The sequence below is a fragment of the Mobula hypostoma genome, chromosome 26, assembly GCF_963921235.1.
Source record: "Mobula hypostoma chromosome 26, sMobHyp1.1, whole genome shotgun sequence".
Lineage (NCBI taxonomy): Eukaryota > Metazoa > Chordata > Chondrichthyes > Myliobatiformes > Myliobatidae > Mobula > Mobula hypostoma.
Window position 1 is genome coordinate 40,626,025 of NC_086122.1, and position 24,994 is coordinate 40,651,018.

Sequence of the window (24,994 nt, forward strand, 5' to 3'; positions counted from 1 at the left end):
CAATCCGCTGTTTCCGCTGTCGCTTCCCGGCTGAAAGGGTTCGTGGAGGTGATACAACATGGATGGTGGGGTTTGCAGCAAGAACCGGAAATATACCCTAAAAGAGCCGCCTATAGTTAGTACCTTTAAGAACTCCCCAATCATGCGCTGACTAATCTCGAACATTACGTAGAAAAATAAAGACGCAAGCGACAGATGCTGGGATCTGAAGCAAAGCACGAAAGTCAGGAGGAACTCAGCAGGTCTTGCGGAGAAATGAACACGAGACATTTCGGGTCGAGAGCCTCAAGGTGGGAAATTAGGATTTCTGAATCAAAAGTTCATTTTTAAACATCAAATGCCATAATTTAAGATGCAATCACAAACACAAGAAATTCTGCGGATAACAACAGGAATTCTGCAGATGCTGGAAATTCAAGCAACACACATCAAAGTTGCTGGTGAACGCAGCAGGCCAGGCAGCATCTATAGGAAGAGGCGCAGTCGACGTTTCAGGCCGAGACCCTTCGTCAGGACTAACTGCGGATGCTGCAAATCCAGAGTAATACGCGCAAAATGCTGAAGGAACTCAGTATATCAGGCAGTATCTATGGAAATGAATAAACAGTCAACGTTTCGACTGAGGCCCTTCATCAGAATTGAGAAAGAAGGGGGAAAGACGCCGGAATTTTAAAAAAGATGGGGACAGGAGAAGGAGGATAGCCAGAAGGTGATAGTTGAAGCCAGGTGGGTGAGAAAAGTAAAGAGCTGGAGAGAAAGGAATTTGCAAGGCCAGGAAAGTGGACTGTGTGAGAAAGGGAAGAAGGAGGGGCACTGAGGGAGGGGGTGGTGGTGAAGATCTGTATAGTGGCAGGATCCTTTGGAGATGGCGGAAGTTGCGGAGAATGATGTGTTGGATGCGGAGACGCATAAGGCCAAGAGGAATTCTATCACTGTTAAGGCAGCGGGAAAAGGAGGGGATGCAGGTGAGGGCAGCATCTGCGGTGGAGGAAGGGAAACTCCATTCTTTGAAGAAGGAGGATCTCTGATGTCCTGGAAAGGAAAGCCACATCCTGGAAATAGATGCAGCGGAGGTGAAGGAACTGAGAATAGGCAATAGACAATAGGTGCAGGAGTAGGCCATTTGGCCCTTCCAGCCAGCACCGCCATTCACTGTGATTATGGCTGATCATCCACAATCAGTATCCAGTTCCTGCCTTATCCCCATAACCTTTGATTCCGCTATCTTTAAGATCTCTATCCATCTCTTTCTTGAAAGCATCCAGAGACTTGGCCTCCACAGCCTTCTGGGTCAGAGCATTCCATATATCCACCACTCTCTGGGTGAAAAAGTTTTTCCTCAACTCCATTCTAAATGGCCTACCCCTTATTCTTAAACTCTGGTTCTGGACTCACCCATCAGCGGGAACATGCTTCCTGCCTCCAGCATGTCCAATCCCTTAATGATCTTATATGTTTCAATAAGATCCCTTCTCAGCCTTCTAAATTCCAGAGTATACAAGCCCAGTCACTCCAATCTTTCGACATATGACAGTCCCGCCATCCCGGGAATTAACCTTGTGAACCTACGCTGCATTCCCTCAATAGCAAGAATGTACTTCCTCAAATTTGGAGACCAGAACAGCACACAGTACTCCAGGTGTCGTCTCACCAGGGCCCTGTACAGCTGCAGAAGGACCTCTTTGCTCTTATACTCAATTCCCCTTGTTATGAAGGCCAGCATGCCATTAGCTTTCTTCATTGCCTGCTGTACTTGCATGCTTGCTTTCAGTGACTGATGTACAAGAACACCTAGATCTCGTTGTGCTTCCCCTTTTCCTAACTTGACTCCATTTAGATAATAATCTGCCCTCCTGTTCTTACCACCAAAGTGGATAACCTCACATTTATCCACATTAAACTGCAACTGCCATGCATCTGCCCACTCACCCAGCCTGTCCAAGTCACCCTGCATTCTCATAACATCCTCCTCACATTTCACATTCCACCCAGCTTTGTGTCATCGGCAAATTTGCTAATGTTACTTTTAATTTCCTCATCTAAATCATTAATATATATTGTAAACAGCTGCGGTCCCAGCACTGAACCCTGCGGTACCCCACTGGTCACTGCCTGCCATTCCGAAAGGGACCCGTTAATCGCTACTCTTTCTTTTCTGTCAGCCAGCCAATTTTCAATCCATGTCACTACTCAGCCCCCAATACCATGTGCCCTAATTTTGCCCACTAATCTCCTATGTGGGACTTTATCAAAAGCTTTCTGAAAGTCCAGGTACATTACATCCACTGGCTCTCCCTTGTCCATTTTCATAGTTACATCCTCAAAAAATTCCAGAAGATTAGTCAAGCACGATTTCCCCTTCGTAAATCCATGCTGACTCGGACTGATCCTGTTACTGTTATCCAGATGTGTCATAATTTCATCTTTTATAATTAACTCCAGCATCTTTCCCACCACCGACGTCAGGCTAACCGGTCTATAATTCCCTGTTTTCTCTCTTTCTCCCTTCTTGAAGAGAGGGACAACATTAGCCACCCTCCAATCCACAGGAACTGATCCTGAATCTATAGAACATTGGAAAATGATACCAATGCGTCCACGATTTCTAAAGCCACCTCCTTAAGTACCCTGGGATGCAGACCATCAGGTCCCGGGGACTTACCAGCCTTCAGACCCAACAGTCTATCCAACACCATTTCCTGCCTAATATAAATTTTCTTCAGTTCATCCATTACCCTAGGTCCTTTGGCCACTATTATATCTGGGAGATTATTTGTGTCTTCTCTAGTGAAGACAGATCGAAAGTACCTGTTTAACTCGTCTGCCATTTCCTTGTTCCCCATAAGTTCACCCGTTTCTGTCTTCAAGGGCCCAATTTTGGTCTTAACTATTTTTTCCCTTTTCACATACCTAAAGAAGCTTTTACTATGTTCCTTTATATTCTTGGCTAGTTTACCTTCATATACCTCATTTTTTTCTCCGTGTATTGCCTTTTTAGTTACCCTCTGTTGCTCTTTAAAAGTTTCCCAATCCTTCGGCTTCCCACTCGTCTTTGCTATGTTACTTCTTCTCTTTTATTTTTATACTGTCCATTACTTCCCTTGTCAGCCACGGCCTCCCCTTACTCCCCTTAGGATCTTTCTTCCTCTTTGGAACAAACTGATCCTGCACCTTCTGCATTATTCCCAGAAACACTTGCCATTGCTGTTCCACTGTCATCCCTGCTAGGGTCTTTTTCCATTGAACTTTGGCCAGCTCCTCCCTCATAGCACCATAGTTCCCTTTGTTCAAATGTAATACTGACGCTTCCAAGTTTCCCTTCTCCCTCTCAAATTGTAGATTAAGACTTATCAAATTATGGTCACTACCTCCTAATGGCTCCTTTACCTCGAGGTCCCTGATCAAATCCGGTTCATTGCACAACACTAAATCTAGAATTGCGTTCTCTCTGGTAGGCTCCAGTACAAGCTGTTCTAAAAATCCATCTCGGAGGGACTCCACAAACTCCCTTTCTTGGGGTCCAGTACCAACCTGATTCCTCCAGTCTACCTGCATGTTGAAGTCCCTCATAACAACTGTAGCATTACCTTTGTGACATGCCAATTTTAACTCTTGATTCAACTTACACCCTACATCCCAGACTACTGTTTGGGGGCCTGTAGATAACTCCCATTAGGGTCTTCCTACCCTTAGAATTTCTCAGTTCTATCCATACTGACTCTACGTCTCCTGATTCTATGTCCTCCCTCGCAAGGGACTGAATATCATTCCTCACCAACAGAGCCACCCCACCCCCTCTGCCCATCAGTCTGTCCTTTCAATAGGACGTATATTCTTGAATATTCATTTCCCAGGCCCTGTCTACTTGAAGCCATGTCTCTGTTATTCCCACAATATCATACTTGCCAATTTCCAACTGAGCCTCAAGCTCATCCACTTTATTTCTTATACTCCGTGCATTCATATACAATACTTTAAATTCATTACTCCCCTCACCTCCCATATCAATTCCTATTTCACTTGGCCATACTGTACGATCCCTCCTTGAGCTTTCTGCTCTGTTGATTCTGCTGTCTTTCTTAACTTTTCTTATTCTCACTTTCCCTTTATCTCCATCCTTATATTTCCAGTTCGTCCCCTCCTCCCCACTACTTAGTTTAAACACACCCGTGTTGCAGAGGCAAACCTGCCTGCCAGAATGCTGGTGCCCCGGAATAGCATTTTGTTTGTTGACAGTTTGCCTCCGGCAATTGAGAAAGGAGAGGGAGGTGTCAGAAATGAATCTGATTCCAGGAGTTAGTTCAGGAATGGTCTCTGGCACCTAACAACAGTCTCTATCAGTCAGGCCCCCAACACAACCTCACCCATTTAATTGACTTCTCAAACTTCCGCTAATGCCCCACCTCCCCCTTGTACCCCATCCGTTATTTACTTATATACACACATTCTTTCTCTCTCTCTCTCTCCTTTTTCTCCCTCTGTCCCTCTGACTATACCCCTTGCCCATCCTCTGGGTTTTCCCCACATCCCCCTTTTCTTTCTCCCTGTGCCTCCTGTCCCATGATCCTCTCATATCCCTTTTTGCCAATCAAGTGTCCAGCTCTTGGCTCCATCCCTCCCCCACCTGTCTTCTCCTATCATTTTTGATCTCCCCCTCCCCCTTCCACTCTCAAATCTCTTACTAGCTCTTCTTTCAGTTAGTCCTGACGAAGGGTCTCGGCCCGAAACGTAAACTGTACCTCTTCCTAGAGATGCTGCCTGGCCTGCTGCATTCACCAGCAACTTTGATGTGTGTTGCTTGAATTTCCAGCATCTGCAGAATTCCCTGTGTTTGCGATATCAGAATGGGAATGGGATGTGGAATTAAAATGTGTGGCCACATTATTGATTATTGATTTTATTAACTTTATTGATGTTACTTTCAAGGACTTGTTGCTTGCTTGTGCACTTGTTTGCAGACAAAGGAAGGAGGGACTCTTTGAATGACAGGTGATGCTCAGCCTGGTGAAATAAGTGGGAGGTCAGATGATACAGACCTCAGCCACATGATCTGGACACTGAATGAACATTGTTGTGCCCACAGAAAAAAGTGGGTTTTGGAGGATCGATCAAGTGGATCGATCCAAATTACTATTCCACCGCTGAAGAAGGGGTTGACTGGTGGGGAGTTGTCTATGTGTCCACCCTTGCCAGGGTGATAGCTCCACCACAGGAAAACCAGTCCCCCTGGTTAAAATCACAGTCGGTGACTTGTGAAGGATTTCGGAGGACGACAAGAAGATCGACGGCAACAGCTCACCTGAAGACTCAACTCCCTCTCTCTCTCTTCCCATCGCTATTCAACTAAATACCACGAACTGCACTGAACTGAACTTTAGTCAACATTGTAAAACTGTACCTTTTTACCCCTAGACTTAAAGAAGCTTGGTTTCCATACATATATTTCCACACTTACTGATTTACATACTCATATATATATATATTCATTGCTAACCTGTGTTGTTTATTTACATTGATATTACTATATTGCGTAATTACTAATCAATATTAGTAGTTTATAGCAGTACGAGACTCCAAAGTGTTTTCCATTTCTGCTGGTTTCTTTATCCCCGTCACGGGGTACGTGACAATAGGTACATGGAGCTTAGAAAAATAGAGGGCTATGGGTAACCCTAGCTAATTTCTAAAATAAGTACATGTTCGGCACAGCATTGTGGGCCGAAGGACCTGTACTCTGCTCTAGGTTTTCTATGTTTCTATTTGGGAAGGGAGTCGTTTAGTTACCTGAGCTCCTGAAACACCAGCCAGTTCATGCAGGGGAATAGCCTTACACCTCTTCCAAGTGTGGGAAGGGATTCACTCAGTGTACGCACCTTGGAAGACTCCAATGAGTTTGCAATAAGTAGAAACAACACTTCTGAAATATCAGCAAATTCATTTCAGGGAGGCATGTTAAATTTTTAACAGCCTTGGTGACTGTATCTAGTTGCAAGTTCACAAGGGATTATTGATGTCAGATTCTGCAGTTCTTACAGCTGTTCGTCAAATCCAGAACAGAACTCTGGTTACTAAGCATTGGAGTGGTTTGTTCTGCTGATGTTAGCCTTATATTAGACTGCTGTTTAATACTGTAAACCTGTGACAAAAAAATCAGTTCTAGTTGAAGTCCTGTGTCTCAAATGTTTACTATCTCTGCCACATGCCCAATATACAGTAGAGAGGCCACTTATCCCATCTGGTCCCTGTTCAAGTTTCTGTACCACATCAGTGCTTTTAAATCCACCCCTGCTGTTCACCCCTTGTTCTCCCTGTGATGACAGGTTGCAACTGGTCACTAATCTGTTGGTGAAGGGTTTTACCTTGAATTTCCTCCATGACTTTATGCAGACTGCAGAAGATGAGCTCACTGTTTATTTGTCCCAAATATTCCACATTCCTTAGGGCTCTGGGCCAAGGAAGAATATTATGGGTCAAGGAAACTCCTGCTTCCTGCTCTTTTCAATGTTTTGGGTCATAATCACTGTACCTTACACAGCTGGTTTATACTCTCCTCTAAAGTATGAGAGCAGAATGGGCGGCCATTTGATAAATTTTCAGTGGAGCAGGGTTATAAACCAAATTGGGCATCTCGCATTGGGCAGAAATTTGGGGCTCAAGAAAGTGGTGTGGGGATGAGTCTATAGGGAAAGAAAGGGAAGCAAAGCAGAAGGATGTGGCTACAAATGAAAGATCAGCAACATTTGGAAAGTAGTTTACTGAAAAACTGTTGTTTTATTTTTGCAAAATGCTGGATAAACTTAGCAGGTCACGCAGCATCTAGAAACCGGTGAAGGGGTTCAACCTGAAGCCTTGGCTATTTATCTGCAGATGCTGCATGACCTGCTTAATTTCGCCAGCATTTTGCATGTGCATTTCTCTATATTTTGAGTATCTGCAGCATCTCTTGTTTTTGTTTCATACCTGCACTTGCAAATGTATTGGACTTTGACCTTTGACACACAGAGTGCCTGTTAGTATTGAGTAGATTGTGTGTGGGAGTCTGCTGCGTTAGCTGTTGAGTTTCACACATAAAAACATTGCCTGGTTTTGAGGGATGTGGCAGAGGGGAACTGGTGCTTTTATGTATTTATATTAATTTTGTTCTTTATCTTACTGGATTTTTGGCACTGTATCAGAACTGGAGTAACAAATATCTCTTTCTCCTTTACACTTGTGTATGGGAAATGACAATAAACAATCTTGAATGTTGAAAGGACTAGATAAGGTGGAAACGGAGAGAATGTTTCCTATGGTGGGGGTATCCAGAACTGGAGGGCACAGTTTCAAAATTGAAGGGCAAGCTTTTAGAACAGAGGTAAGGAGGATTTTTTAAAGTCAGGGAGCAGTGAACCTATGGAATGCTGTGCCACAGACTGCAGTAGAGGCCAAGTCCGTAGCTTTATTTAAAGCAGAAGTTGATAGTTTTCCTGATTGGTCAGGGCATCAAAGGATATGCCGAGAAGGCAGGTTGAGTGGGATCCGGGATCAGCCATGATGGAAAGTTGGAGAAGGTTCGATGGTCTGAATGGCCTAATGTACTGGTTTTTGCACATAGGCCTCAGAGGAGCTATGTTTCATTTGAATGTAGACACATATATAGCGGAATGAGTACGAATAGAGAATGGCACTTCGTTTACCCAGAAATCTTCGCAGATCAGAACGCGCCGTCGGTAACCCACAGAACAAGTGCGCATACGCCGAAGGTCAGAGATCGCGCATGCGCTCAGTGGACAAAAGGCTCTGGAGGATGGTAGCAGGTATGAGTGGGGCTCTGGGCGGGAGTTTCATCAGTATCCACGGCCGCACCGCGACTGACGAACAACTGCTGCAGATTCCGGACACACCGCGGTCTCTTAGCCTAATGAGTTTTTTCCTGAGTAGGGATGGTGCTGGCGCCATTTCAATAGCGCATGCGCGTTGCTGGGGCCGCGGCAGATCAGTCATTCACTGAACAATGCACACAATACTGGAGAACTCAGCAGGTCAGGCAGCATCTATGGAAAAGAATAAACAGTCGACGTTTCGGGCCAAGACCCTTCTCAGGACGGGGGGAAAAAGGTGAGATCAGAGTGAGAAGGTGGGGGAAGGGAGGAAGAAGTACTAGGTGAAACTGGGAGGGGGAGTGAAGTAAAGAGCTGGGAAGTTGTTTGATGAAAGAGATAAAGGACTGGAGAAGGGGGACTCTCATAGGAGAGGGTAGAAGACCATGGAAGAAGGGGAAGAGGGAAGAGCACCAGAGAGAGGTGATGGGCAGGTAAGGAGATAAGGTGAGAGGGGAAACGAGAATGGTGAAGGAGAGGGGAGGGGCAATTACCAGAAGTTTGAGAAATCAATGTTTATGTCATCAGGTTGGAGGCTACCCAGACAGAATATAAGATGTTGCTCCTCCAATATGAGTGTGGCCTCATCGTGACAGTAGAGGAGGCCATCGCCTGACATGTCAGAATTGAAATGGATGGCCACTGGGAGATCCTGCTTTTTCTGGCAAACAGAGCGTAGATGCTCCCAATCTATGTTGGTTTGGCCATACTGGGAGCACCAGATACAGTTGGTGACCCCAACAGATGCACAGGTGAAGTGTTGCCTCACCTGGAAAGACCTGTCAGCCCATGGCCTCCTCTACTGCCACAATGAAGTCAAACTCAGATTAGAGGAGTAACACCTTGTATTCTGTATGGGTAGCCTCTAACATGATGGCATGAACATTGATTTCTCAAATTTACGGTATTCCTCATTCCCCAATTCTCATTTCCTTCTCTCAACTTGTCTCCTTACCTGCCCATCACCTCTGGTGTTCCTCTTCCTTCCCTTTATCCATGGTCTTCTGCCCTCTCATCAAATTTCCCCTTCCCCAGTTCTTTATCTCTTTCACAAATCAACTTCCCAGTTCTTTACTTCACCCCTCCCCCCTCTTGGTTTCACCTATTACCTTGTTATTTCTTCCTTCCCTGCCTCTCACCTTATTGATCAGACTTCTTTTTTTCTCTCTATTCCTGATGAAGGGTCTGGGTCCAAAAAGTGGACAGCTTACTCTTTTCCATAGATGCTACCTGGCCTGCTGAGTTCCTCCAGCATTTTGTTTGTGTTGCTTAGATTTCTAGCATCTACAGATTTTTTTGTGTTTGTACTACAGCATTGAAACAGACTCTGTGGCCCATCTGGTATATGCTGAACCATTAATCTGCCTCATCCCATTTACCTGCATCGGACCATAGGCTTCCATGCCACTCTTGTCAATGTACCTATCCAAATTTCACTTAAATGGTGAAATCGAATTTGTATCCACCACGAGTGGAAGCTCGTTCCACACTCTCACCACAAAATGAAAGTATCCCCCTATATATTTCCTTTAAAGCATTTCACCATTCACCTTTAACACATGAACCCCAGTTGTAGTCTCATTCAACCTCAGTGGAAAAAGCTTACCTGCATTTACCTTACATAATTTTGTATACCTCTATTAAATGTCCCTTCAGTCTTCTCCATTCTAAAGAATAAAGTCCTAACCTATTCAACATTTCCCTATAACGCAAGAATTCAAGTCTTGGCAACATCCTTGCAAATTTTCTCTACACCCTTTCAATCATATTAGACACTAAGACACAGGAGCTGAATTAGTCCATTCAGCCCATCAAGTATGCTCCATCATTTCATCATGGCTGATCACGGATTCCACTCAACCCCATAGATCTGTCTTCTCACCATATACTTTGATGCCCTGACCAATCAGGAAACTATCAACTTCCGCTTTAAATATACCCATACTTGGCCTCCTCCACAGTCTGTGGTAGAGCATTCACAGATTCACTACCCTCTGGCTAATAAAAATTCTCCTTACCTCATTTCTAACAGGTCGCCCTTCAATTTTGATTCTGTGCCCTCTAGTTCTGGGTGCCCCCACCATAAGAAACCCTAATGCAAATGTCACTTCACTCTAAGGAAGAAGGAAGGCAGCAGAAAGAAAATTATAGACCAGTTAGTCTGATCTCAGTGGTTGGGAAGACATTGGAGTCAATTGTTAAGGATGAGGCAATGGAGTACTTGGTGACACAGGACAAGATAAGACAAAGTTAACATGGTTTCCTTAAGGGAAAATCTTCCCTGATGAACCTGTTGTTATTCTTTGAGGAGATTACACGTAGGATTGAGGGGATGCAACAGATGTATATTCGGACTTTCAGAAAGCCTTTGACAAGATGTCACACATTGGGCTTCTTACCAAGTTATGAGGCCATGGTATTACAGGAAAGCTACTGGTATGGTTGGAGCTTTGGCTAATTGGTAGGAGGCAGTAAGTGGGAAATAAAAGGATCCTTTTCTGGTTGGCTACCAGAGACTAGTGGTGTTCTGCAGAGGTCAGTGTTGTATTTCAGTGATTTAGATTATGGAATAGATGGCTTTGTTGCCAAGTTTGCAGACAATATAAAGATTGGTGGAGAGGTAGGTAGTGTTGAGGTAGTGCTAGGCTGCAGAAGGACTTAGATTAGGAGAATGGGCAAGAGAGTGGCAAATGGTCATGCATTTTGGTAATAGAAATAAATGTGCAGATTGTTTTCTAAATGGGGAGAAAATCCAAAAATCTGAGAAGCAAAGGGACTTGGGAGCCCTTGTGCACAACACCTTGAAGGTTAACTTGCAGGTAGAGTCGGTGGTGAGGAAGGCAAATGCAATGTTAGCATTCATTTCAAGAGGCCTAGAATATAAGAACAGAGATGTGATGCTGAGGCTTTATAAGGCAGTGATGAGGCCTCACCTTGAGTATTGTGAACAGTTTTGTGTTCCTTATTTAAGAAATGATGTTCTGGCATTGGAGAGGGTTTAGAGGAAGGTCACAAGGATGATTCCGGGGATGAAAGGGTTGTCATATGAGGAATGTTTGATAGCTGTAGGTCTGTACTCACTGGAATTTAGAAGGAATTGGGGGGAGGGGGCGTCTCTGAAACCTTTCGAATGTTGAAAGGCCAAGGTAGAGTAGATGTGGAAAGGAGGTTTCCCATGCTGGGGAAGTCGAGGACAAGAAGGCACCCAGCCTCAGGATATAGGGGTGTCCATTTAAAACAGATGCGGAGAAATTTCTTTAGCCTGAGGTAGTGAATTTGTGGAATTTATTACCAGAGGCAGCTATAGAGGCCAGGTCATTGGGGGTATTTAAAGCAAAGCTTGATAGTTTCTTGATTAGATACGACATCAAATGTTTGCTGAGAAGGCTGGGGAGTAGGGCTGAGGAAGGGAAAATAGGAACAGCCATGGTTGAATGATCAAATGGTGTAATTCTTCTCCTATGTCTTATGGTATATGCAATATCCTCTCCACCTTCACCTTATCTAGTCCTTTAAACATTCAGTAGGTTTCAATGAAATCCCCCTGCATTCTTCTAAATTCCAATGAGTACTGGCCCAAAGCAGCCAAACACTCCTCATATGTTAACTCCTTCATTCCCGGAATCATCCTCATGAATCTCCTCTGGACTCTCTCCAATGACAACACATCCTTTCTGAGATGTGGGGCCCAAAACTGTTGACAATACTCTAAGTGCAGCCTGACTAATGTCTTATAAAGCCTCAGCATTATCTCCTTGGAATAATGCCAACGTTGCATTTACCTTCTTTACCAGAGACTCAACCTGTAAATTAACCTTCTGGGAGTCTTGCACAAGGACTTCTAAGTCCCTCTGCACCTCTGATGTTCGAACCTTCTCCCCATTTCGATAATAGTCTGCACTATTGTTCCTTTTACCAAAATGCATTGTCATACATTTCCCAACACTGTATTCCATCTGCCACTTTTTTCCCATTCTTCCAATTTGTCTGTCCTGCTGTAATCGCATTACTTTCTTAGCATTACCTGCCCCTCCACCTATCTTCATATCATCCACAAACTTTGCCCCAATTCCATTATCTAAATCATTGACAAGCAATGTGAAAAGTAGCGGTCCTAACACTCATCCCTGAGAAGCACCACTAGTCACTGGCAGCCAACCAGAAAAAGCCCTTTATTCCCACTCGCTGCCTCCTGCCTGTCAGCTATTCCACTATCCATGCCAGTATCTTTCCTGTAATGCCATAGGATTTTATCTAGTTAAGCAGCCTCATATGACACCTTATCAAACACCTTCTGAAAATCCAAATAAATGACATCTACTACCTCTCCTTTGTCCATGCTGCATGTTACTTCCTTGAAGAACTCCAACAGATTTGTCAGGCAAGATTTCCCTTTGCAGAAACCATGCTGACCTTGACTTATTTTATCACTAGTCTCCAAGTACCTTGAAACCTCATCCTTAGTAATAGACTCTGGCACTTTCCTAACCACTGTGGTTAGGCTAACTGGCCTGTAATTTCCTTTCTTTTGCCTTCCTCCCTTCTTCAAGAGTGGATTGACAGTTGCAATTTTCCAGTCCTCCAGGATCATGCCAGAATCAAGTGATTCTTGAAAGATCATGCCCAGTCATGACTTCAGTAACCTCTCTGAAGACTTTGGGATGTAGTCCACCTGGTTGAGGTGATTTATCCACCTTAAGAGCTTCAAGTTTGCCTAGCCCTTTTTCCTTTGTAATAGCAATGGCACACACTCCTGCTCTCTGACACGCACAGACATCTGACACACTGCTAATGTCTTAAACAGTGGAGAATGGAGTATTGTTAGGTTCATCTGCCATTTCTTTGTCCTTCATTACTACCTCAGCAGCATCATTTTCCAGTTGTCCAATATCAACTCTCACCTCCCATTTACTCTTTATATAACTGAAAAAAAGTTTCGTATCCTGCTTTATACTGTTGGCTAGTTTGCCCTCATATTTCATCTTTTCCCTTACAGCTTTTTTAGTTGCCTTTTGTTGGATTTTAAAACCTTCCTAATCATCCAACTTCCCACTCACTTTTGATACCTTATATGCCTTTTCTTTGGCTTTTTGCAGTCCTTAACTTCCCTTGTCAGCCACGGTTGCCTACCCCTGCCATTTGAGAACTGCTTCTGTGAGACATATCTATCCTGTGCCTTGTGAACTATTCCCAGAAATTTCAGCCACCTCTCCTCTGCCGTCATCCCCACCAGTATCCTCCTCCAATCCATCTGGGCAAGCTCCTCTTTCGTGCCTCTGTAATTCCCTTTATTCCATTGCAATACTGATACATATGACTTGTGCCTCTCCCTCTCAAATTGTAGTATGAATTCAATCATATTATGATCACTGCCTCTTAAAAGCTCCTTTACATTAAGCTCCTAATAAATCTGGGTTATTGCACTACACCCAGTCTAAGACAGTCTTTCCCCTAGTAGGCTCAAGCACAAACTGCTTTAAAAATCTATCTTGTAAGCATTCAGCAAATTCCCTCTCTTGCAATCCGACACCAAACTGATTTTCCCAATCCCCTTGCATATTGAAGTCCTCCATTACAATTGTGACACTACCCTTATTACATGCCTTTTCCAGGCCCCTTTGCCATCTCAGCCCCACATCTTGGTTATTATTTGGAGGCCTCTATATGGTTTCTTTACCCTTGCAATTTCTTAACCCCACCCACAAATATTCAACATTCTGTGACCCTGTGTCACCTCTTTCTAAAGATGTAACTCCATCTCTTACCAATAGAGCCACTCCACCGCTTATGCTTTCCTGCCTGTCCTTTCGATAGAAAGTATATCCTTTGATGTTAAGTTCCCAACTATGGCCTTCTTTTAGCCACAACTCAATAATGCCCATAACATCATACTGACCAATCTCTAATTACGCCACAAGTTCATCCACCTTATTCCAAATGTTACGCTCCTTTAAATACTGCACCTTTAGTCCTTCATTCTTCGCCCTTTTGAATTTTGCCTGTGTGTACGATTTAACTCTTTGCTCTGTCTGCATTTGTACCTAATCACTGGCTTGTCCTTCCTTAGATTCATGTTACACCCATCATCTGCTTGTAAATCTGCTGGTTCATCCTCAGCTCTGTCATCCTGGTTCCCATTCCCCCACCATATTAGTTTAAACCACTCCCAACAGCTCCAGCAAACCTGCCCACAAGAATATTAGTCCCTCTTGGATTATCTTCATCTTTCCTGTAGTTAGTTGACCAGAACTGCCCACTATACTCCAAATTAGGGCTCATTAATGTTTCCTATACTCAATACAATTCAATATGTGGACAGAATCGCCTACTATCAGAACTTTATGCTTCTTGCAATAGTTTGCGATATCTATAAATTTGCTCCTCTAAATTCTGTGGACCGTTGGGTGGTCTGTATCATAATCCCATAAACATGATCATACCTTTCTTATTCCGTAGTTCTATCCATAAGGCCTCACTAGATGAGCTCCCCAGTTATTTTGACGAAGCACTGCCATGACTAGTAATACTACCCCTTCTGCTCTTTCACATCTAAAACAATGGAATCCCAGAACACAGAGCTGCCAGTCTTGCCCCTCCTGCAACCAAGTCTTACTAAGGGCTACAAACTCAAATTCCAGGTGTTGCTCATTGCCTTTCCTAAAATACTCCTTGCATACGTAGCTCAAAACATTAGCCCCACTATGCTCAGCCTTTTGATTCCCAACTTGGTATGTAGGCTTAACATCATCTCCCTCCATATCCCCTCCCCCATGCAGCAACAGCAAACATTCCCACTAGGATATTTGCCCCATCCAGTTCAGGTGCAAACCGTCCCTTCTGTACAAGTCCCACCTTACCTGGAAGAGAGCCCAGCGATCCAAAAATCTGATGCCCTCTCTAGCACAAGGCATGGTTAGCAGTCCTGAGATCACAACTCTGGAGGTTCTGTCCTTTAACTTAATGCATAACTTCCTGATCTCACTTTGCAGGACCTCGTCACAAATCCTATACATGACATTGATATTAACGTGTATCATGACCTCTGGCTGCTCACTCTCGACTTGATGCTGTGGACTCACTCTGAGATGTTCCTGACCCTGGCACCCGGAAGGCAACAAGCCATCCTGGATTCTCATTTATTTATTGAGATACAGCACAGAATAGGCTATTCCGGTCCTTCAAGCCATGCCGCCCAGCAACTCCTGATTTAACCCTAGTTTAATCGTGGGACGATTTACAATGGCCAATTAACCTACTAAGCAGTACGTCTTTGGAATTTGGGAGAGAAAACTAGAGCACCCAGAGGAAACCCACGTGGTCATGGTGAGAATGTATAAACTCTTTATAGGCAGTGCCGGGAGATGATAAACACAAAAAAGTCTGCAGCTGCTGGAAATCCAAACCAATATACACAAAATGTTGGAGGAACTCAGAAGGTCAGGCAGCATCTTTGGAAATGAATAAACAGTCGACATTTTGGGCAGAGACCCTTCTTCAGGACTGAGGAGAAAAGAGAAAAGATACCAGAATAAAATGGTGTGAGGAGGGGAAGAAGGCTAGCTGGAAGGAACCCGGGTTGCTGGTACTGCAAAGCATTGTGCTACTATGCTATTGTGCCTCCCTGGTTCTCGTCCATAGAACCTCATTTCTGTTCCCCTAACCAACAAATTTCCTATCACTACAACTCACCTCTTCTCCCCACTTCCTTTCTGAGCCAAAGAACTAGACTCAGTGCCAGAGACCTGACTACTGTGGCTTTCCTCTGCTAGGTCACCCCCCCCCCCCACCCAACAGTATCCAAATTGCTGTTGAGGGGAATAGCCACAGGAGTACTCTGCACTGGTTGCTTATCCTCTAATGAACAGGGATCCCACCACCAAACGCATCTTTCCCTCCTATCACTTTCTGCTTTCTGCAGGGATCGCTCCCTACCCAGCTCCCTACCCAACTCCCTTGTCGCATTTGCCCCTCCCCACTGAACTCTATCCTGGCACTTATCCTTGCAAGCGGAACAAATGCTACACCTGCCCCTCACTGCCATTCAGGGCCCCAAACAGTCTGTCCAGGTGAGGCAACACTTCATCTTTGAGTCTGTTGGAGTCATAGACTGTGTCCAGTGTTCCTGTATATCGGTGAGATCCGATGTAGATTGGGAGACTACTTCACCAGGTTCTCCCAGTGGCCACCCATTTTAATTCCACTTCCCATTCCCGTTCCAATATGTCTATACATGGCCTCCAACACGATCGTGATGAGGCCACACTGTTGGAAGAACAACACCTTATATTCTGTCTGGGTAGCCTTCAACCTGATGGCATGAACATCGATTTCTCAAACTTCTGGTGATGCCTCCCCTCCCTCCTTCACCATTCCCCATTCCTTTTTCCCTCTCTTACCTTATCTCCTTGCCCGCCCGTCACCTCCCTCTGGTGCTCCTCCCCCCTTTTCTTTTTTCCATGGCCTTCTGTCCTCTTCTATCAGACTCCCCCTTCTCCAACCAATCTATCTCTCTCTTTCACCAATCAACTTCTCAGCTCTTTACTTCATCCCTTCCCCTTCACCTATCACCCGTGTCTCTCTCCCCTCCCAACTTTTAAATCTACTCCTCAGCTTTTTTTCTCCAGTCCTGCTGAAGGGTCTTGGCCCAAAACGTCAACTGTACTCTTTTCCATAGATGCTGCCTGGCCTGCTGAGTTCCTCCAGCATTTTGTGTGTGTTGCTTGGATTTCCAGCTTCAGCAGATTTGCTCTTGTCCACTTATCACTTTCTAGCTTGTACTCGTTTCCCACTCCTACCTTCTTTTTCAGGCTATTTCCCCTTTCCTTTCAAGTCCTGAGGAAGGTTCTTGGCCCGAAACATTGACTCTCTATGTATTTCCATAGATGCTTCCTAACCTGTTGAGTTCCTCCAGCATTTTGAATGTGTTACTCTGCTCTACCTCCTCTGGTCCTGGACCTTTCTACCTGTGAGAACATGTTTTGTCCCAATTTCATATTCATATCAGGCACCTTTGTCCAGGACAACAAGTGACCTGTAGCATTCAATTGCAAAGATATGCAGATTACCAATCTCCATTGAGAAAGTCTAATCAGTTTCCCTTTGTATTCATCGGCATTGCCACTGGTGAGTTGATCAGAATCAATCATCTGGGTGGAGGAGGAGGTCAGGGTCAATAGAAAATCTCGAGGGTCAGCCATGTAATATCAAGTGCTCTTTGTAGCACTGTGGGACATGAACAGAACTTGAAATAATACTAATGGGAGGAGAGACAAACTGAGCAAATTCACAGATTGATATTGGGTAGAAATAGCCCATTCTGATACAGACAGGAAAACAGTCAGAGAATGTGATGATTAGTCTGGATGCCTGCACTTTACCCAGATGGAAGATTGAGGAGTTGTTCCTCCAACTGGGGTTAAACCTTACTGTAACAGTGTGAAGTCAAAACTCACCATAGAAACTAAAATGATCTCATCTGCAATATAGTACTTCACCCATGTATGTCTTTTATCACTCTTTTTAAAGGTTAGAAACGGCAAAGAATTTATGTACGGAAATCTCAGACATAACAACATGTCAGTTCTGTAGTGTGTGTTAGTTTACCAGCACTTGAATATCACCAGTCCTTGAGAGTGGAAGAGGAGATGCTTAAGAAGAGAGCGCAGCAGTTGTAGCAAGGAGAACCTGAATCTGTGGTCAGGATAGTGGTGAGGATTGGATGTACTCACCTGTTTTGAACATTTTAGTCTTCAAATTATTGAAGGAGTGACCAGATGTTCCTGTGTAACACCAATATATCTGTTGTTAATCCTTGAAGATGAAGAAATATCTCATCCCAGCTGGAAACGTGTTTTGTGTCTGAAATGAAGTTTTCTGTTGTAACTCAATGAAACCCACTGGAACTGGGGTGCTGAGAACATACCAGCATTTGTTCACTTCAGATCAGTTCTTCAACTGTATTGACTGTGCAAGGGATTTACTATGTCATACACTTGACTTGATTTGCTAGAGAATCGATAGCAGGGAGATATCATTCTCATAATGTGGAAGGAAATTCACTCAGTCAGCAGACCTGCAGGTACACCAGTGACTTCACCGTGGGGAGAGGCCATTCACCTACTGTGTGTCTAGGAGTGGTTCGACTCTGTCATCCAAGCTGAAGATACATCAGAAAATTCACAGTGAGAGGCCGTTCACCTGTTCCATGTGAGGGAAGAGTCACTTACTCAGCCCACTTACAGACACACCAGTGAATTTGAAAGGAGAGAGACCATTCAACTGTTCCGTGCGTGGAAAGAGATCCATTCAGTCATCGAATCTGCTGATGCATGAGTAATTTCACACTGGGGAGAGGCCGTTCACCTGCTCAGACAGTAGGAAGGGATTCACTCAGTCGTGCCACCTACAGACACACCAGTGATTTCACTTGCTCAGAATGTGGAAAGTGATTCACTCAGACATCTGATTTGCTGACTGATTAGTGAGTACACACTGGGGAGAGGCCATTCACCTCAAACTAGAAAGGGATTCACTCAGTCATCTGACCTATTGGCACACTAGTCAGTTCACAGTGGGGAGATGTCGTTCACCTGCTCAGACCGTGGGAAGGGATTTATTCTGTCATCCCACCTAACGACACACCAGCGAGTTCACACTGAGCAGACTCCATCAACCTGTTCTGTGTGTGGGAAGCAATTCACTCAGTTATGCAACCAACAAGCACACCAATCAGATCACAATGGGGAGAGACCTTTCATGTGTTCAGACTGTGGGAAGGCATTCACTCAGTCATCCTACCTGCAGACACACCAGCAAGTTCACACTGGGGAGAGACCATTCACTTGTTCAGACTGTGGGAAGGGATTCACTCGGTCATCCCACCTGCAGACACACCAGCGAGTTCACACTGGGGAGAGGCCATTCACTTGTTCAGACTGTGGGAAGGGATTCACTCGGTCATCAGACCTATTGGCACATCAGTCAATTCACACTGGGGAGAAGCCGTTCACCTGCTCAGACTGTGGGAAGGCATTCACTCGGCTATTTCACCTGCAGACACACCAGAGAATTCACACTGGGGAGAGGCCGTTCACCTGCTCAGACTGTGGGAAGGGATTCACCCGGTCTTCTCAACTCAAGGAACATAAGCAAATTCACACTGGGGAGAGGCCGTTCACCTGCTCAGACTGCGGCAAGGGATTTCCTCGGTCATTTCAACTGAAGGTACACCAGCGAGTTCACACTGGGGAGAGGCCATTTATCTGCTCGGATTGTGGGAAGGGATTCACTCAATCATCTCAACTGAAGGTACATCAGCGAATTCACACTGGGGAGAGGCCATTCATCTGCTCAGACTGTGGGAAGGGATTCACTCGGTCATCTCACTTACAGACACACCAGTCAATTCACACTGGGGAGATGCCATTCGTCTGCTCAGATTGCGGGAAGAGGTTTCCTCGGTCATTTCAACTGAAAGTACACCAGCGAGTTCACACTGGCGAGAGGCCATTCATCTGCTTAGCCTGTGGAAAGGGATTCACTCAGTCATCTCAGCTGAAGGTACATCAGCGAGTTCACACTGGCGAGAGGCCGTTCATCTGCTCAGACTGTGGGAAGGGATTCACTCGGTCATCTCACCTATTGGTACACCAGTCAGTTCACATTGGGGAGAGGCCATTCGCCTGCTCAGACTGTGGGAAGGCATTCACTCGGTTATCCCACCTACAGACACACCAGCAAGTTCACACTGGGGAGAGGCCATTCACCTGCTCAGAATGTGGGAAGGGATTCACTCGGTCATCTGACCTACTGGCACACCAGTTAGTTCACACTGGGGAGAGACCATTCACCTGCTCAGACTGTGGGAAGGCATTCACTCGTTCATTCCACCTGCAGACACACCAGCGAGTTCACACTGGGGAGAGGCCTTTCATCTGCTCAGACTGTGGGAAGGCATTCACTCAGTCATCTCAACTGAAGGAACATAAGCAAGTACACACTGGGGAGAGGCCGTTCACCTGCTCGGACTGCGGGAAGGGATTCACTCGGTCATCTCACCTACTGGCACACCAGTCAGTTCACACTGGGGAGAGGCCGTACACCTGCTCAGACTGTGGGAAGGGATTTCCTCAGTCATCTCACCTACGGGCACACCAGTCAATTCACACTGGAATGAGGCCATTCACCTGCTTAGACTGTGGGCGGAGATTCAGTCAGTCATCTCAACTGAAGCTGCATCAGCGAGTTCACACTGGAGAGAGGCCGTTCATCTGCTCTGAGTGTGGGAAAGGATTCACTCGGTCATCTCACCTATTGGCACACCAGTCAGTTCACACTGGGGAGAAACCATTCACCTGCTCAGTCTGTGGGAAGGGATTCACTCAATCATTTCAGCTGAAGGTACATCAGCGAGTTCACACTGGGGAGAGGCCGTTCACCTGCTCTGAATGTGGAAAGGGATTCACTCGGTCATCTCACCTTATGACACACTACCGAGTTCATACTGGGGAAAAAGTTTAAATAAGTTGCATGTTGATATTTAACCATGACAGTTGTTGAATCCAGAGGCAAGTTCAATGTGACTGTTGGTGTCCAACTCTGCAATTATTTCTGCTGCTCATCACACCCAGTTCTGCACCCTGGTTACTGTGCATGGGGGGAGCTTCTTCAGCTGATGTTCACCTTTAATGGGACTGGAGTTTAATATTTTAGATCTGTGACAAATAAATCGATTCTATTTTAAACTCTGTCTTGGGTACTTAGTGAATCTGTAACACACCCGGTGTACTGTAGGGAGTCAACTCAGCCCAGCTGATCTTTGCCAGTTTCTCTGTCCCATGATAACCCTTTAAAATCTATCCCTGCTGTACACCCCTTGCTCTCCCTGTGTAAGTGAATTCCAAGCAGTTACCACTCTGGGTGAATTTCCCTTGAATTTCCTGCATGACTTTCTGCAGACTGAAGAAGGCAAGTTGACTGCAGTTATTTCGGACATGTTCTTCATCTGTCAAATCTTTGGCGGTGAAAGACATTGGTAATTAACCTGCTTATTCTGTTACATTGTGGGTTAATGATCAAAGGAAAGATGGCTTGAGTCATATAGTACTTTCTTGTAATGGTGTTTATTCCACACATGAAAACAATCAAGCTTACAAAAATGAGAGAAGATAATGAAAAGAGAACTGCCACTATTTACAAGAAGATACCTACCAGAAAATACAACAACAGTTCCACACTTTGGCCAGTGTGAACTCTTGGCAGTTTGATCATTTAATCTCTCTCTCTCCCCTACTGGGAGTGAAATGCACCGTTATTTTGGGCACTATCTTTAATTTCCCACAAAGTTAACAAGACTACACATGAATCAGAATGATGCACCCCACAATGAGGAGGAATACGGTGGGATATTCCATTTACTTAATAATAGATACATATGTAATATTTGTGTGTGTATGTGTATATATATGCGCACATATATTTAGACATCCCCACTACTAAATAAATAGAAAAAATGGAATATTCCACCGTGTAAGGTGGGAAAAACACCATAAGTCAAGCCCTTTATATTGGAATATACTGAGGGGAAGACATTGAAGTTCGCACACTCAGTGCAATGACAGCAGAATGTCCAGCAAGAGAAAATCTGCAGATGCTGGAATTCCAAGCAACGCACACAAAATCCTGCAGGGACTTAGAACTTATGGAAAAGAGTAAGCAGTCGACATTTCGGCCCGAGACCCTTCATCGAGACTGGGGAAAAAAGAAGCCAGGAAAAGGTGAAATTGGGGGGGGGGTGGGTTGGGATGGGGGCTGAAGTAAACAGCCGGTGAAAGAGGTAAAAGCTGGAGAAGTGGGAGGGTAGTAGACCATGGAAGAAGAGGAAGAGGGAGGTAAGGAGATAAGGTGAAACGGAAACCAGAATGGTGAAGGAGAGTTTGGGGGGGGGGGGTGTAATTACCAGCAGTTCAAGAAAGATGTTCATGCCATCGGGTTGGAAGCTTCCCAGACAATATAAGGTTTTGCTTCACAAACACAAAATAATCTGCAGATGCTGGGATCAAAGCAACACTCACAGCACGCTGGAGGAACTCAGCAGGTCGGGCAGCATCAATGGAAATGATGAGTCGACGTTTTGAAGGGTTCCGGCCCGAAACGTCGACTCATCGTTTCCATTGATGCTGCCCGACCTGCTGAGTTCCTCCAGCGTGCTGTGAAGGTTTTGCTTCTCCAACCGGAATGTGGCTTCATCACTGCAGTAGAGAAGACCATGGATTGACATGTCAGAATAGAATGGGGACCAGAATTGAAATGGATGACCACCAGGAGATCCCTAATTTTCTGGCGGATGTAACATAGCAGCTCGGGGAAACAGTCTCCCAATTTACATCAGGCCTCACCAATATACAAGAGACCACTCTGGGAGCACCGGATGCAGTAGATGACCCCAGTAGACTGCCAGATAAAATGTCGCCTTGCCTGCAAGGACTGTTTGGGGCACTGAATGGTAGTGAGGGAGGAGTTGTAAAGACATATGTGACACTTGTTCCACGTGCAAATATAAGTACCAGGAGGGAAGAATGGAGAAGGGAGCCGTATAGGGAGCGATCCCTGTGGAAAGTGCAGAGGTCATCCTAACCTTAACCCTAATGCATGGCCTCTGGTAGGGAGAGGGCTTGGCTTCATGGGGGTGTATAGGAGGGGTGCAGATGCTAGGTTTAGGGGTAGGGCTGGGAGTTGAGGCTGCAGGCCACCCCGTAGGGGAGAGAGGGGAGAATGGAATCTGTTATGTAACTTGAACCCCAAGGGTGCGGAGAGGTCTCAGGATTATGGGGTAGAAACATAGAAACATAGAAAATAGGTGCAGGAGTAGGCCATTCGGCCCTTCGAGCCTGCACCGCCATTTATTATGATCATGGCTGATCATCCAACTCAGAACCCAGCCTTCCCTCCATACCCCCTGACCCCTGTAGCCACAAGGGCCATATCTAACTTCCTTTTAAACATAGCTAATGAACTGGCCTCAACAGTTTGCTGTGGCAGAGAATTCCACAGATTCACCACTCTCTGTGTGAAGAAGTTTTTCCTAACCTCGGTCCTAAAAGGCTTCCCCTCTATCCTCAAACTGTGACCCCTCGTTCTAGACCTCCCCAACATCGGGAACAATCTTCCTGCATCTAGCCTGTCCAATCCCTTTAGGATCTTATACGTTTCAATCAGATCCCCCCTCAATCTTCTAAATTCCAACGAGTACAAGCCCAGTTCATCCAGTCTTTCTTCATATGAAAGACCTGCCATCCCAGGAATCAATCTGGTGAACCTTCTTTGTACTCCCTCTATGGCAAAGATGTCTTTCCTCAGATTAGGGGACCAAAACTGCACACAATACTCCAGGTGTGGTCTCACCAAGGCCTTGTACAACTGCAGTAGTACCTCCCTGCTCCTGTACTCGAATCCTCTCGCTATAAATGCCAGCATACCGTTCGCCTTTTTCACCGCCTGCTGTACCTGCATGCCCACTTTCAATGACTGGTGTATAATGACACCCAGGTCTCGTTGCACCTTCCCTTTTCCTAATCGGCCACCATTCAGATAATAATCTGTTTTCCTATTTTTGCCACCAAAGTGGATAACTTCACATTTATCCACATTAAATTGCATCTGCCATGAGTTTGCCCACTCACCCAACCTATCCAAGTCACCCTGCATCCTCTTAGCATCCTCCTCACTGCTAACACTGCCACCCAGCTTTGTGTCATCCGCAAACTTGGAGATGCTGCATTTAATTCCCTCATCCAAGTCATTAATATATATTGTAAACAACTGGGGTCCCAGCACTGAGCCTTGCGGTACCCCACTAGTCACCGCCTGCCATTCTGAAAAGGTCCCGTTTATTCCCACTCTTTGCTTCCTGTCTGCTAACCAATTCTCCACCCACACCAATACCTTACCCCCAATACCGTGTGCTTTAAGTTTGCACACTAATCTCCTATGTGGGACCTTGTCAAAAGCCTTTTGAAAATCCAAATATACCACATCCACTGGTTCTCCCCTATCCACTCTACTAGTTATATCCTCAAAAAATTCTATGAGATTCGTCAGACATGATTTTCCTTTCACAAATCCATGCTGACTTTGTCCGATCATTTCACCGCTTTCCAAATGTGCTGTTATCACATCCTTGATAACTGACTCCAGCAGTTTCCCCACCACCGACGTTAGGCTAACCGGCCTATAATTCCCCGGTTTCTCTCTCCCTCCTTTTTTAAAAAGTGGGGTTACATTAGCCACCCTCCAATCCTCAGGAACTAGTCCAGAATCTAACGAGTTTTGAAAAATTATCACTAATGCATCCACTATTTCTTGGGCCACTTCCTTAAGCACTCTGGGATGCAGACCATCTGGCCCTGGGGATTTATCTGCCTTCAATCCCTTCAATTTACCTAACACCACTTCCCTACTAACATGTATTTCGCTCAGTTCCTCCATCTCACTGGACCCTCTGTCCCTTACTATTTCTGGAAGATTATTTATGTCCTCCTTAGTGAAGACAGAACCAAAGTAATTATTCAATTGGTCTGCCATGTCCTTGCTCCCCATAATCAATTCACCTGTTTCTGTTTGCAGGGGACCTACATTTGTCTTTATCAGTCTTTTCCTTTTTACATATCTATAAAAGCTTTTACAGTCCGTTTTTATGTTCTCTGCCAGTTTTCTCTCATAATCTTTTTTCCCCTTCCTAATTAAGCCCTTTGTCCTCCTCTGCTGAACTCTGAATTTCTCCCAGTCCTCAGGTGAGCCACTTTCTCTGGCTAATTTGTATGCTACTTCTTTGGAATTGATACTATCCCTAATTTCTCTTGTCAGCCACGGGTGCACTACCTTCCTTGATTTATTCTTTTGCCAAACTGGGATGAACAATTGTTGTAGTTCATCCATGCAACCTTTAAATGCCTGCCATTGCATATCCACCGTCAATCCTTGAAGTGTCATTTGCCAGTCTATCTTAGCTAATTCACGTCTCATACCTTCAAAGTTACCCCTCTTTAAGTTCAGAACCTTTGTTTCTGAATTAACTACGTCACTCTCCATGTTAATGAAGAATTCCACCATATTATGGTCACTCTTACCCAAGGGGC

The 24,994-nt window shown here is 45.0% G+C and overlaps 1 protein-coding gene across 5 annotated transcripts; it reads left to right on the forward strand.

The window, feature by feature from the left end:
* The first annotated feature begins 92 nt into the window (after positions 1-92).
* On the forward strand, positions 93-20,571 carry LOC134338183 (gastrula zinc finger protein XlCGF26.1-like). Of its 5 annotated transcripts, none has more exons than XM_063033814.1 (2): positions 93-290; positions 17,385-20,571. In XM_063033814.1, exon 2 carries the CDS (start codon positions 18,438-18,440, stop codon positions 20,376-20,378), a length of 1,941 nt encoding a protein of 646 aa, XP_062889884.1. In that variant the 5' UTR covers positions 93-290; positions 17,385-18,437; the 3' UTR covers positions 20,379-20,571. The 5 variants fall into 5 exon arrangements, 4 of the variants coding, with proteins under 4 accessions (XP_062889884.1, XP_062889882.1, XP_062889883.1 ...); XR_010016162.1 differs by lacking the exon at positions 17,385-20,571 and adding an exon at positions 4,927-6,692 and having other exon boundaries at positions 179-290; XM_063033812.1 differs by lacking the exon at positions 93-290 and adding an exon at positions 7,752-7,796.
* The last annotated feature ends 4,423 nt before the right edge of the window (positions 20,572-24,994 follow it).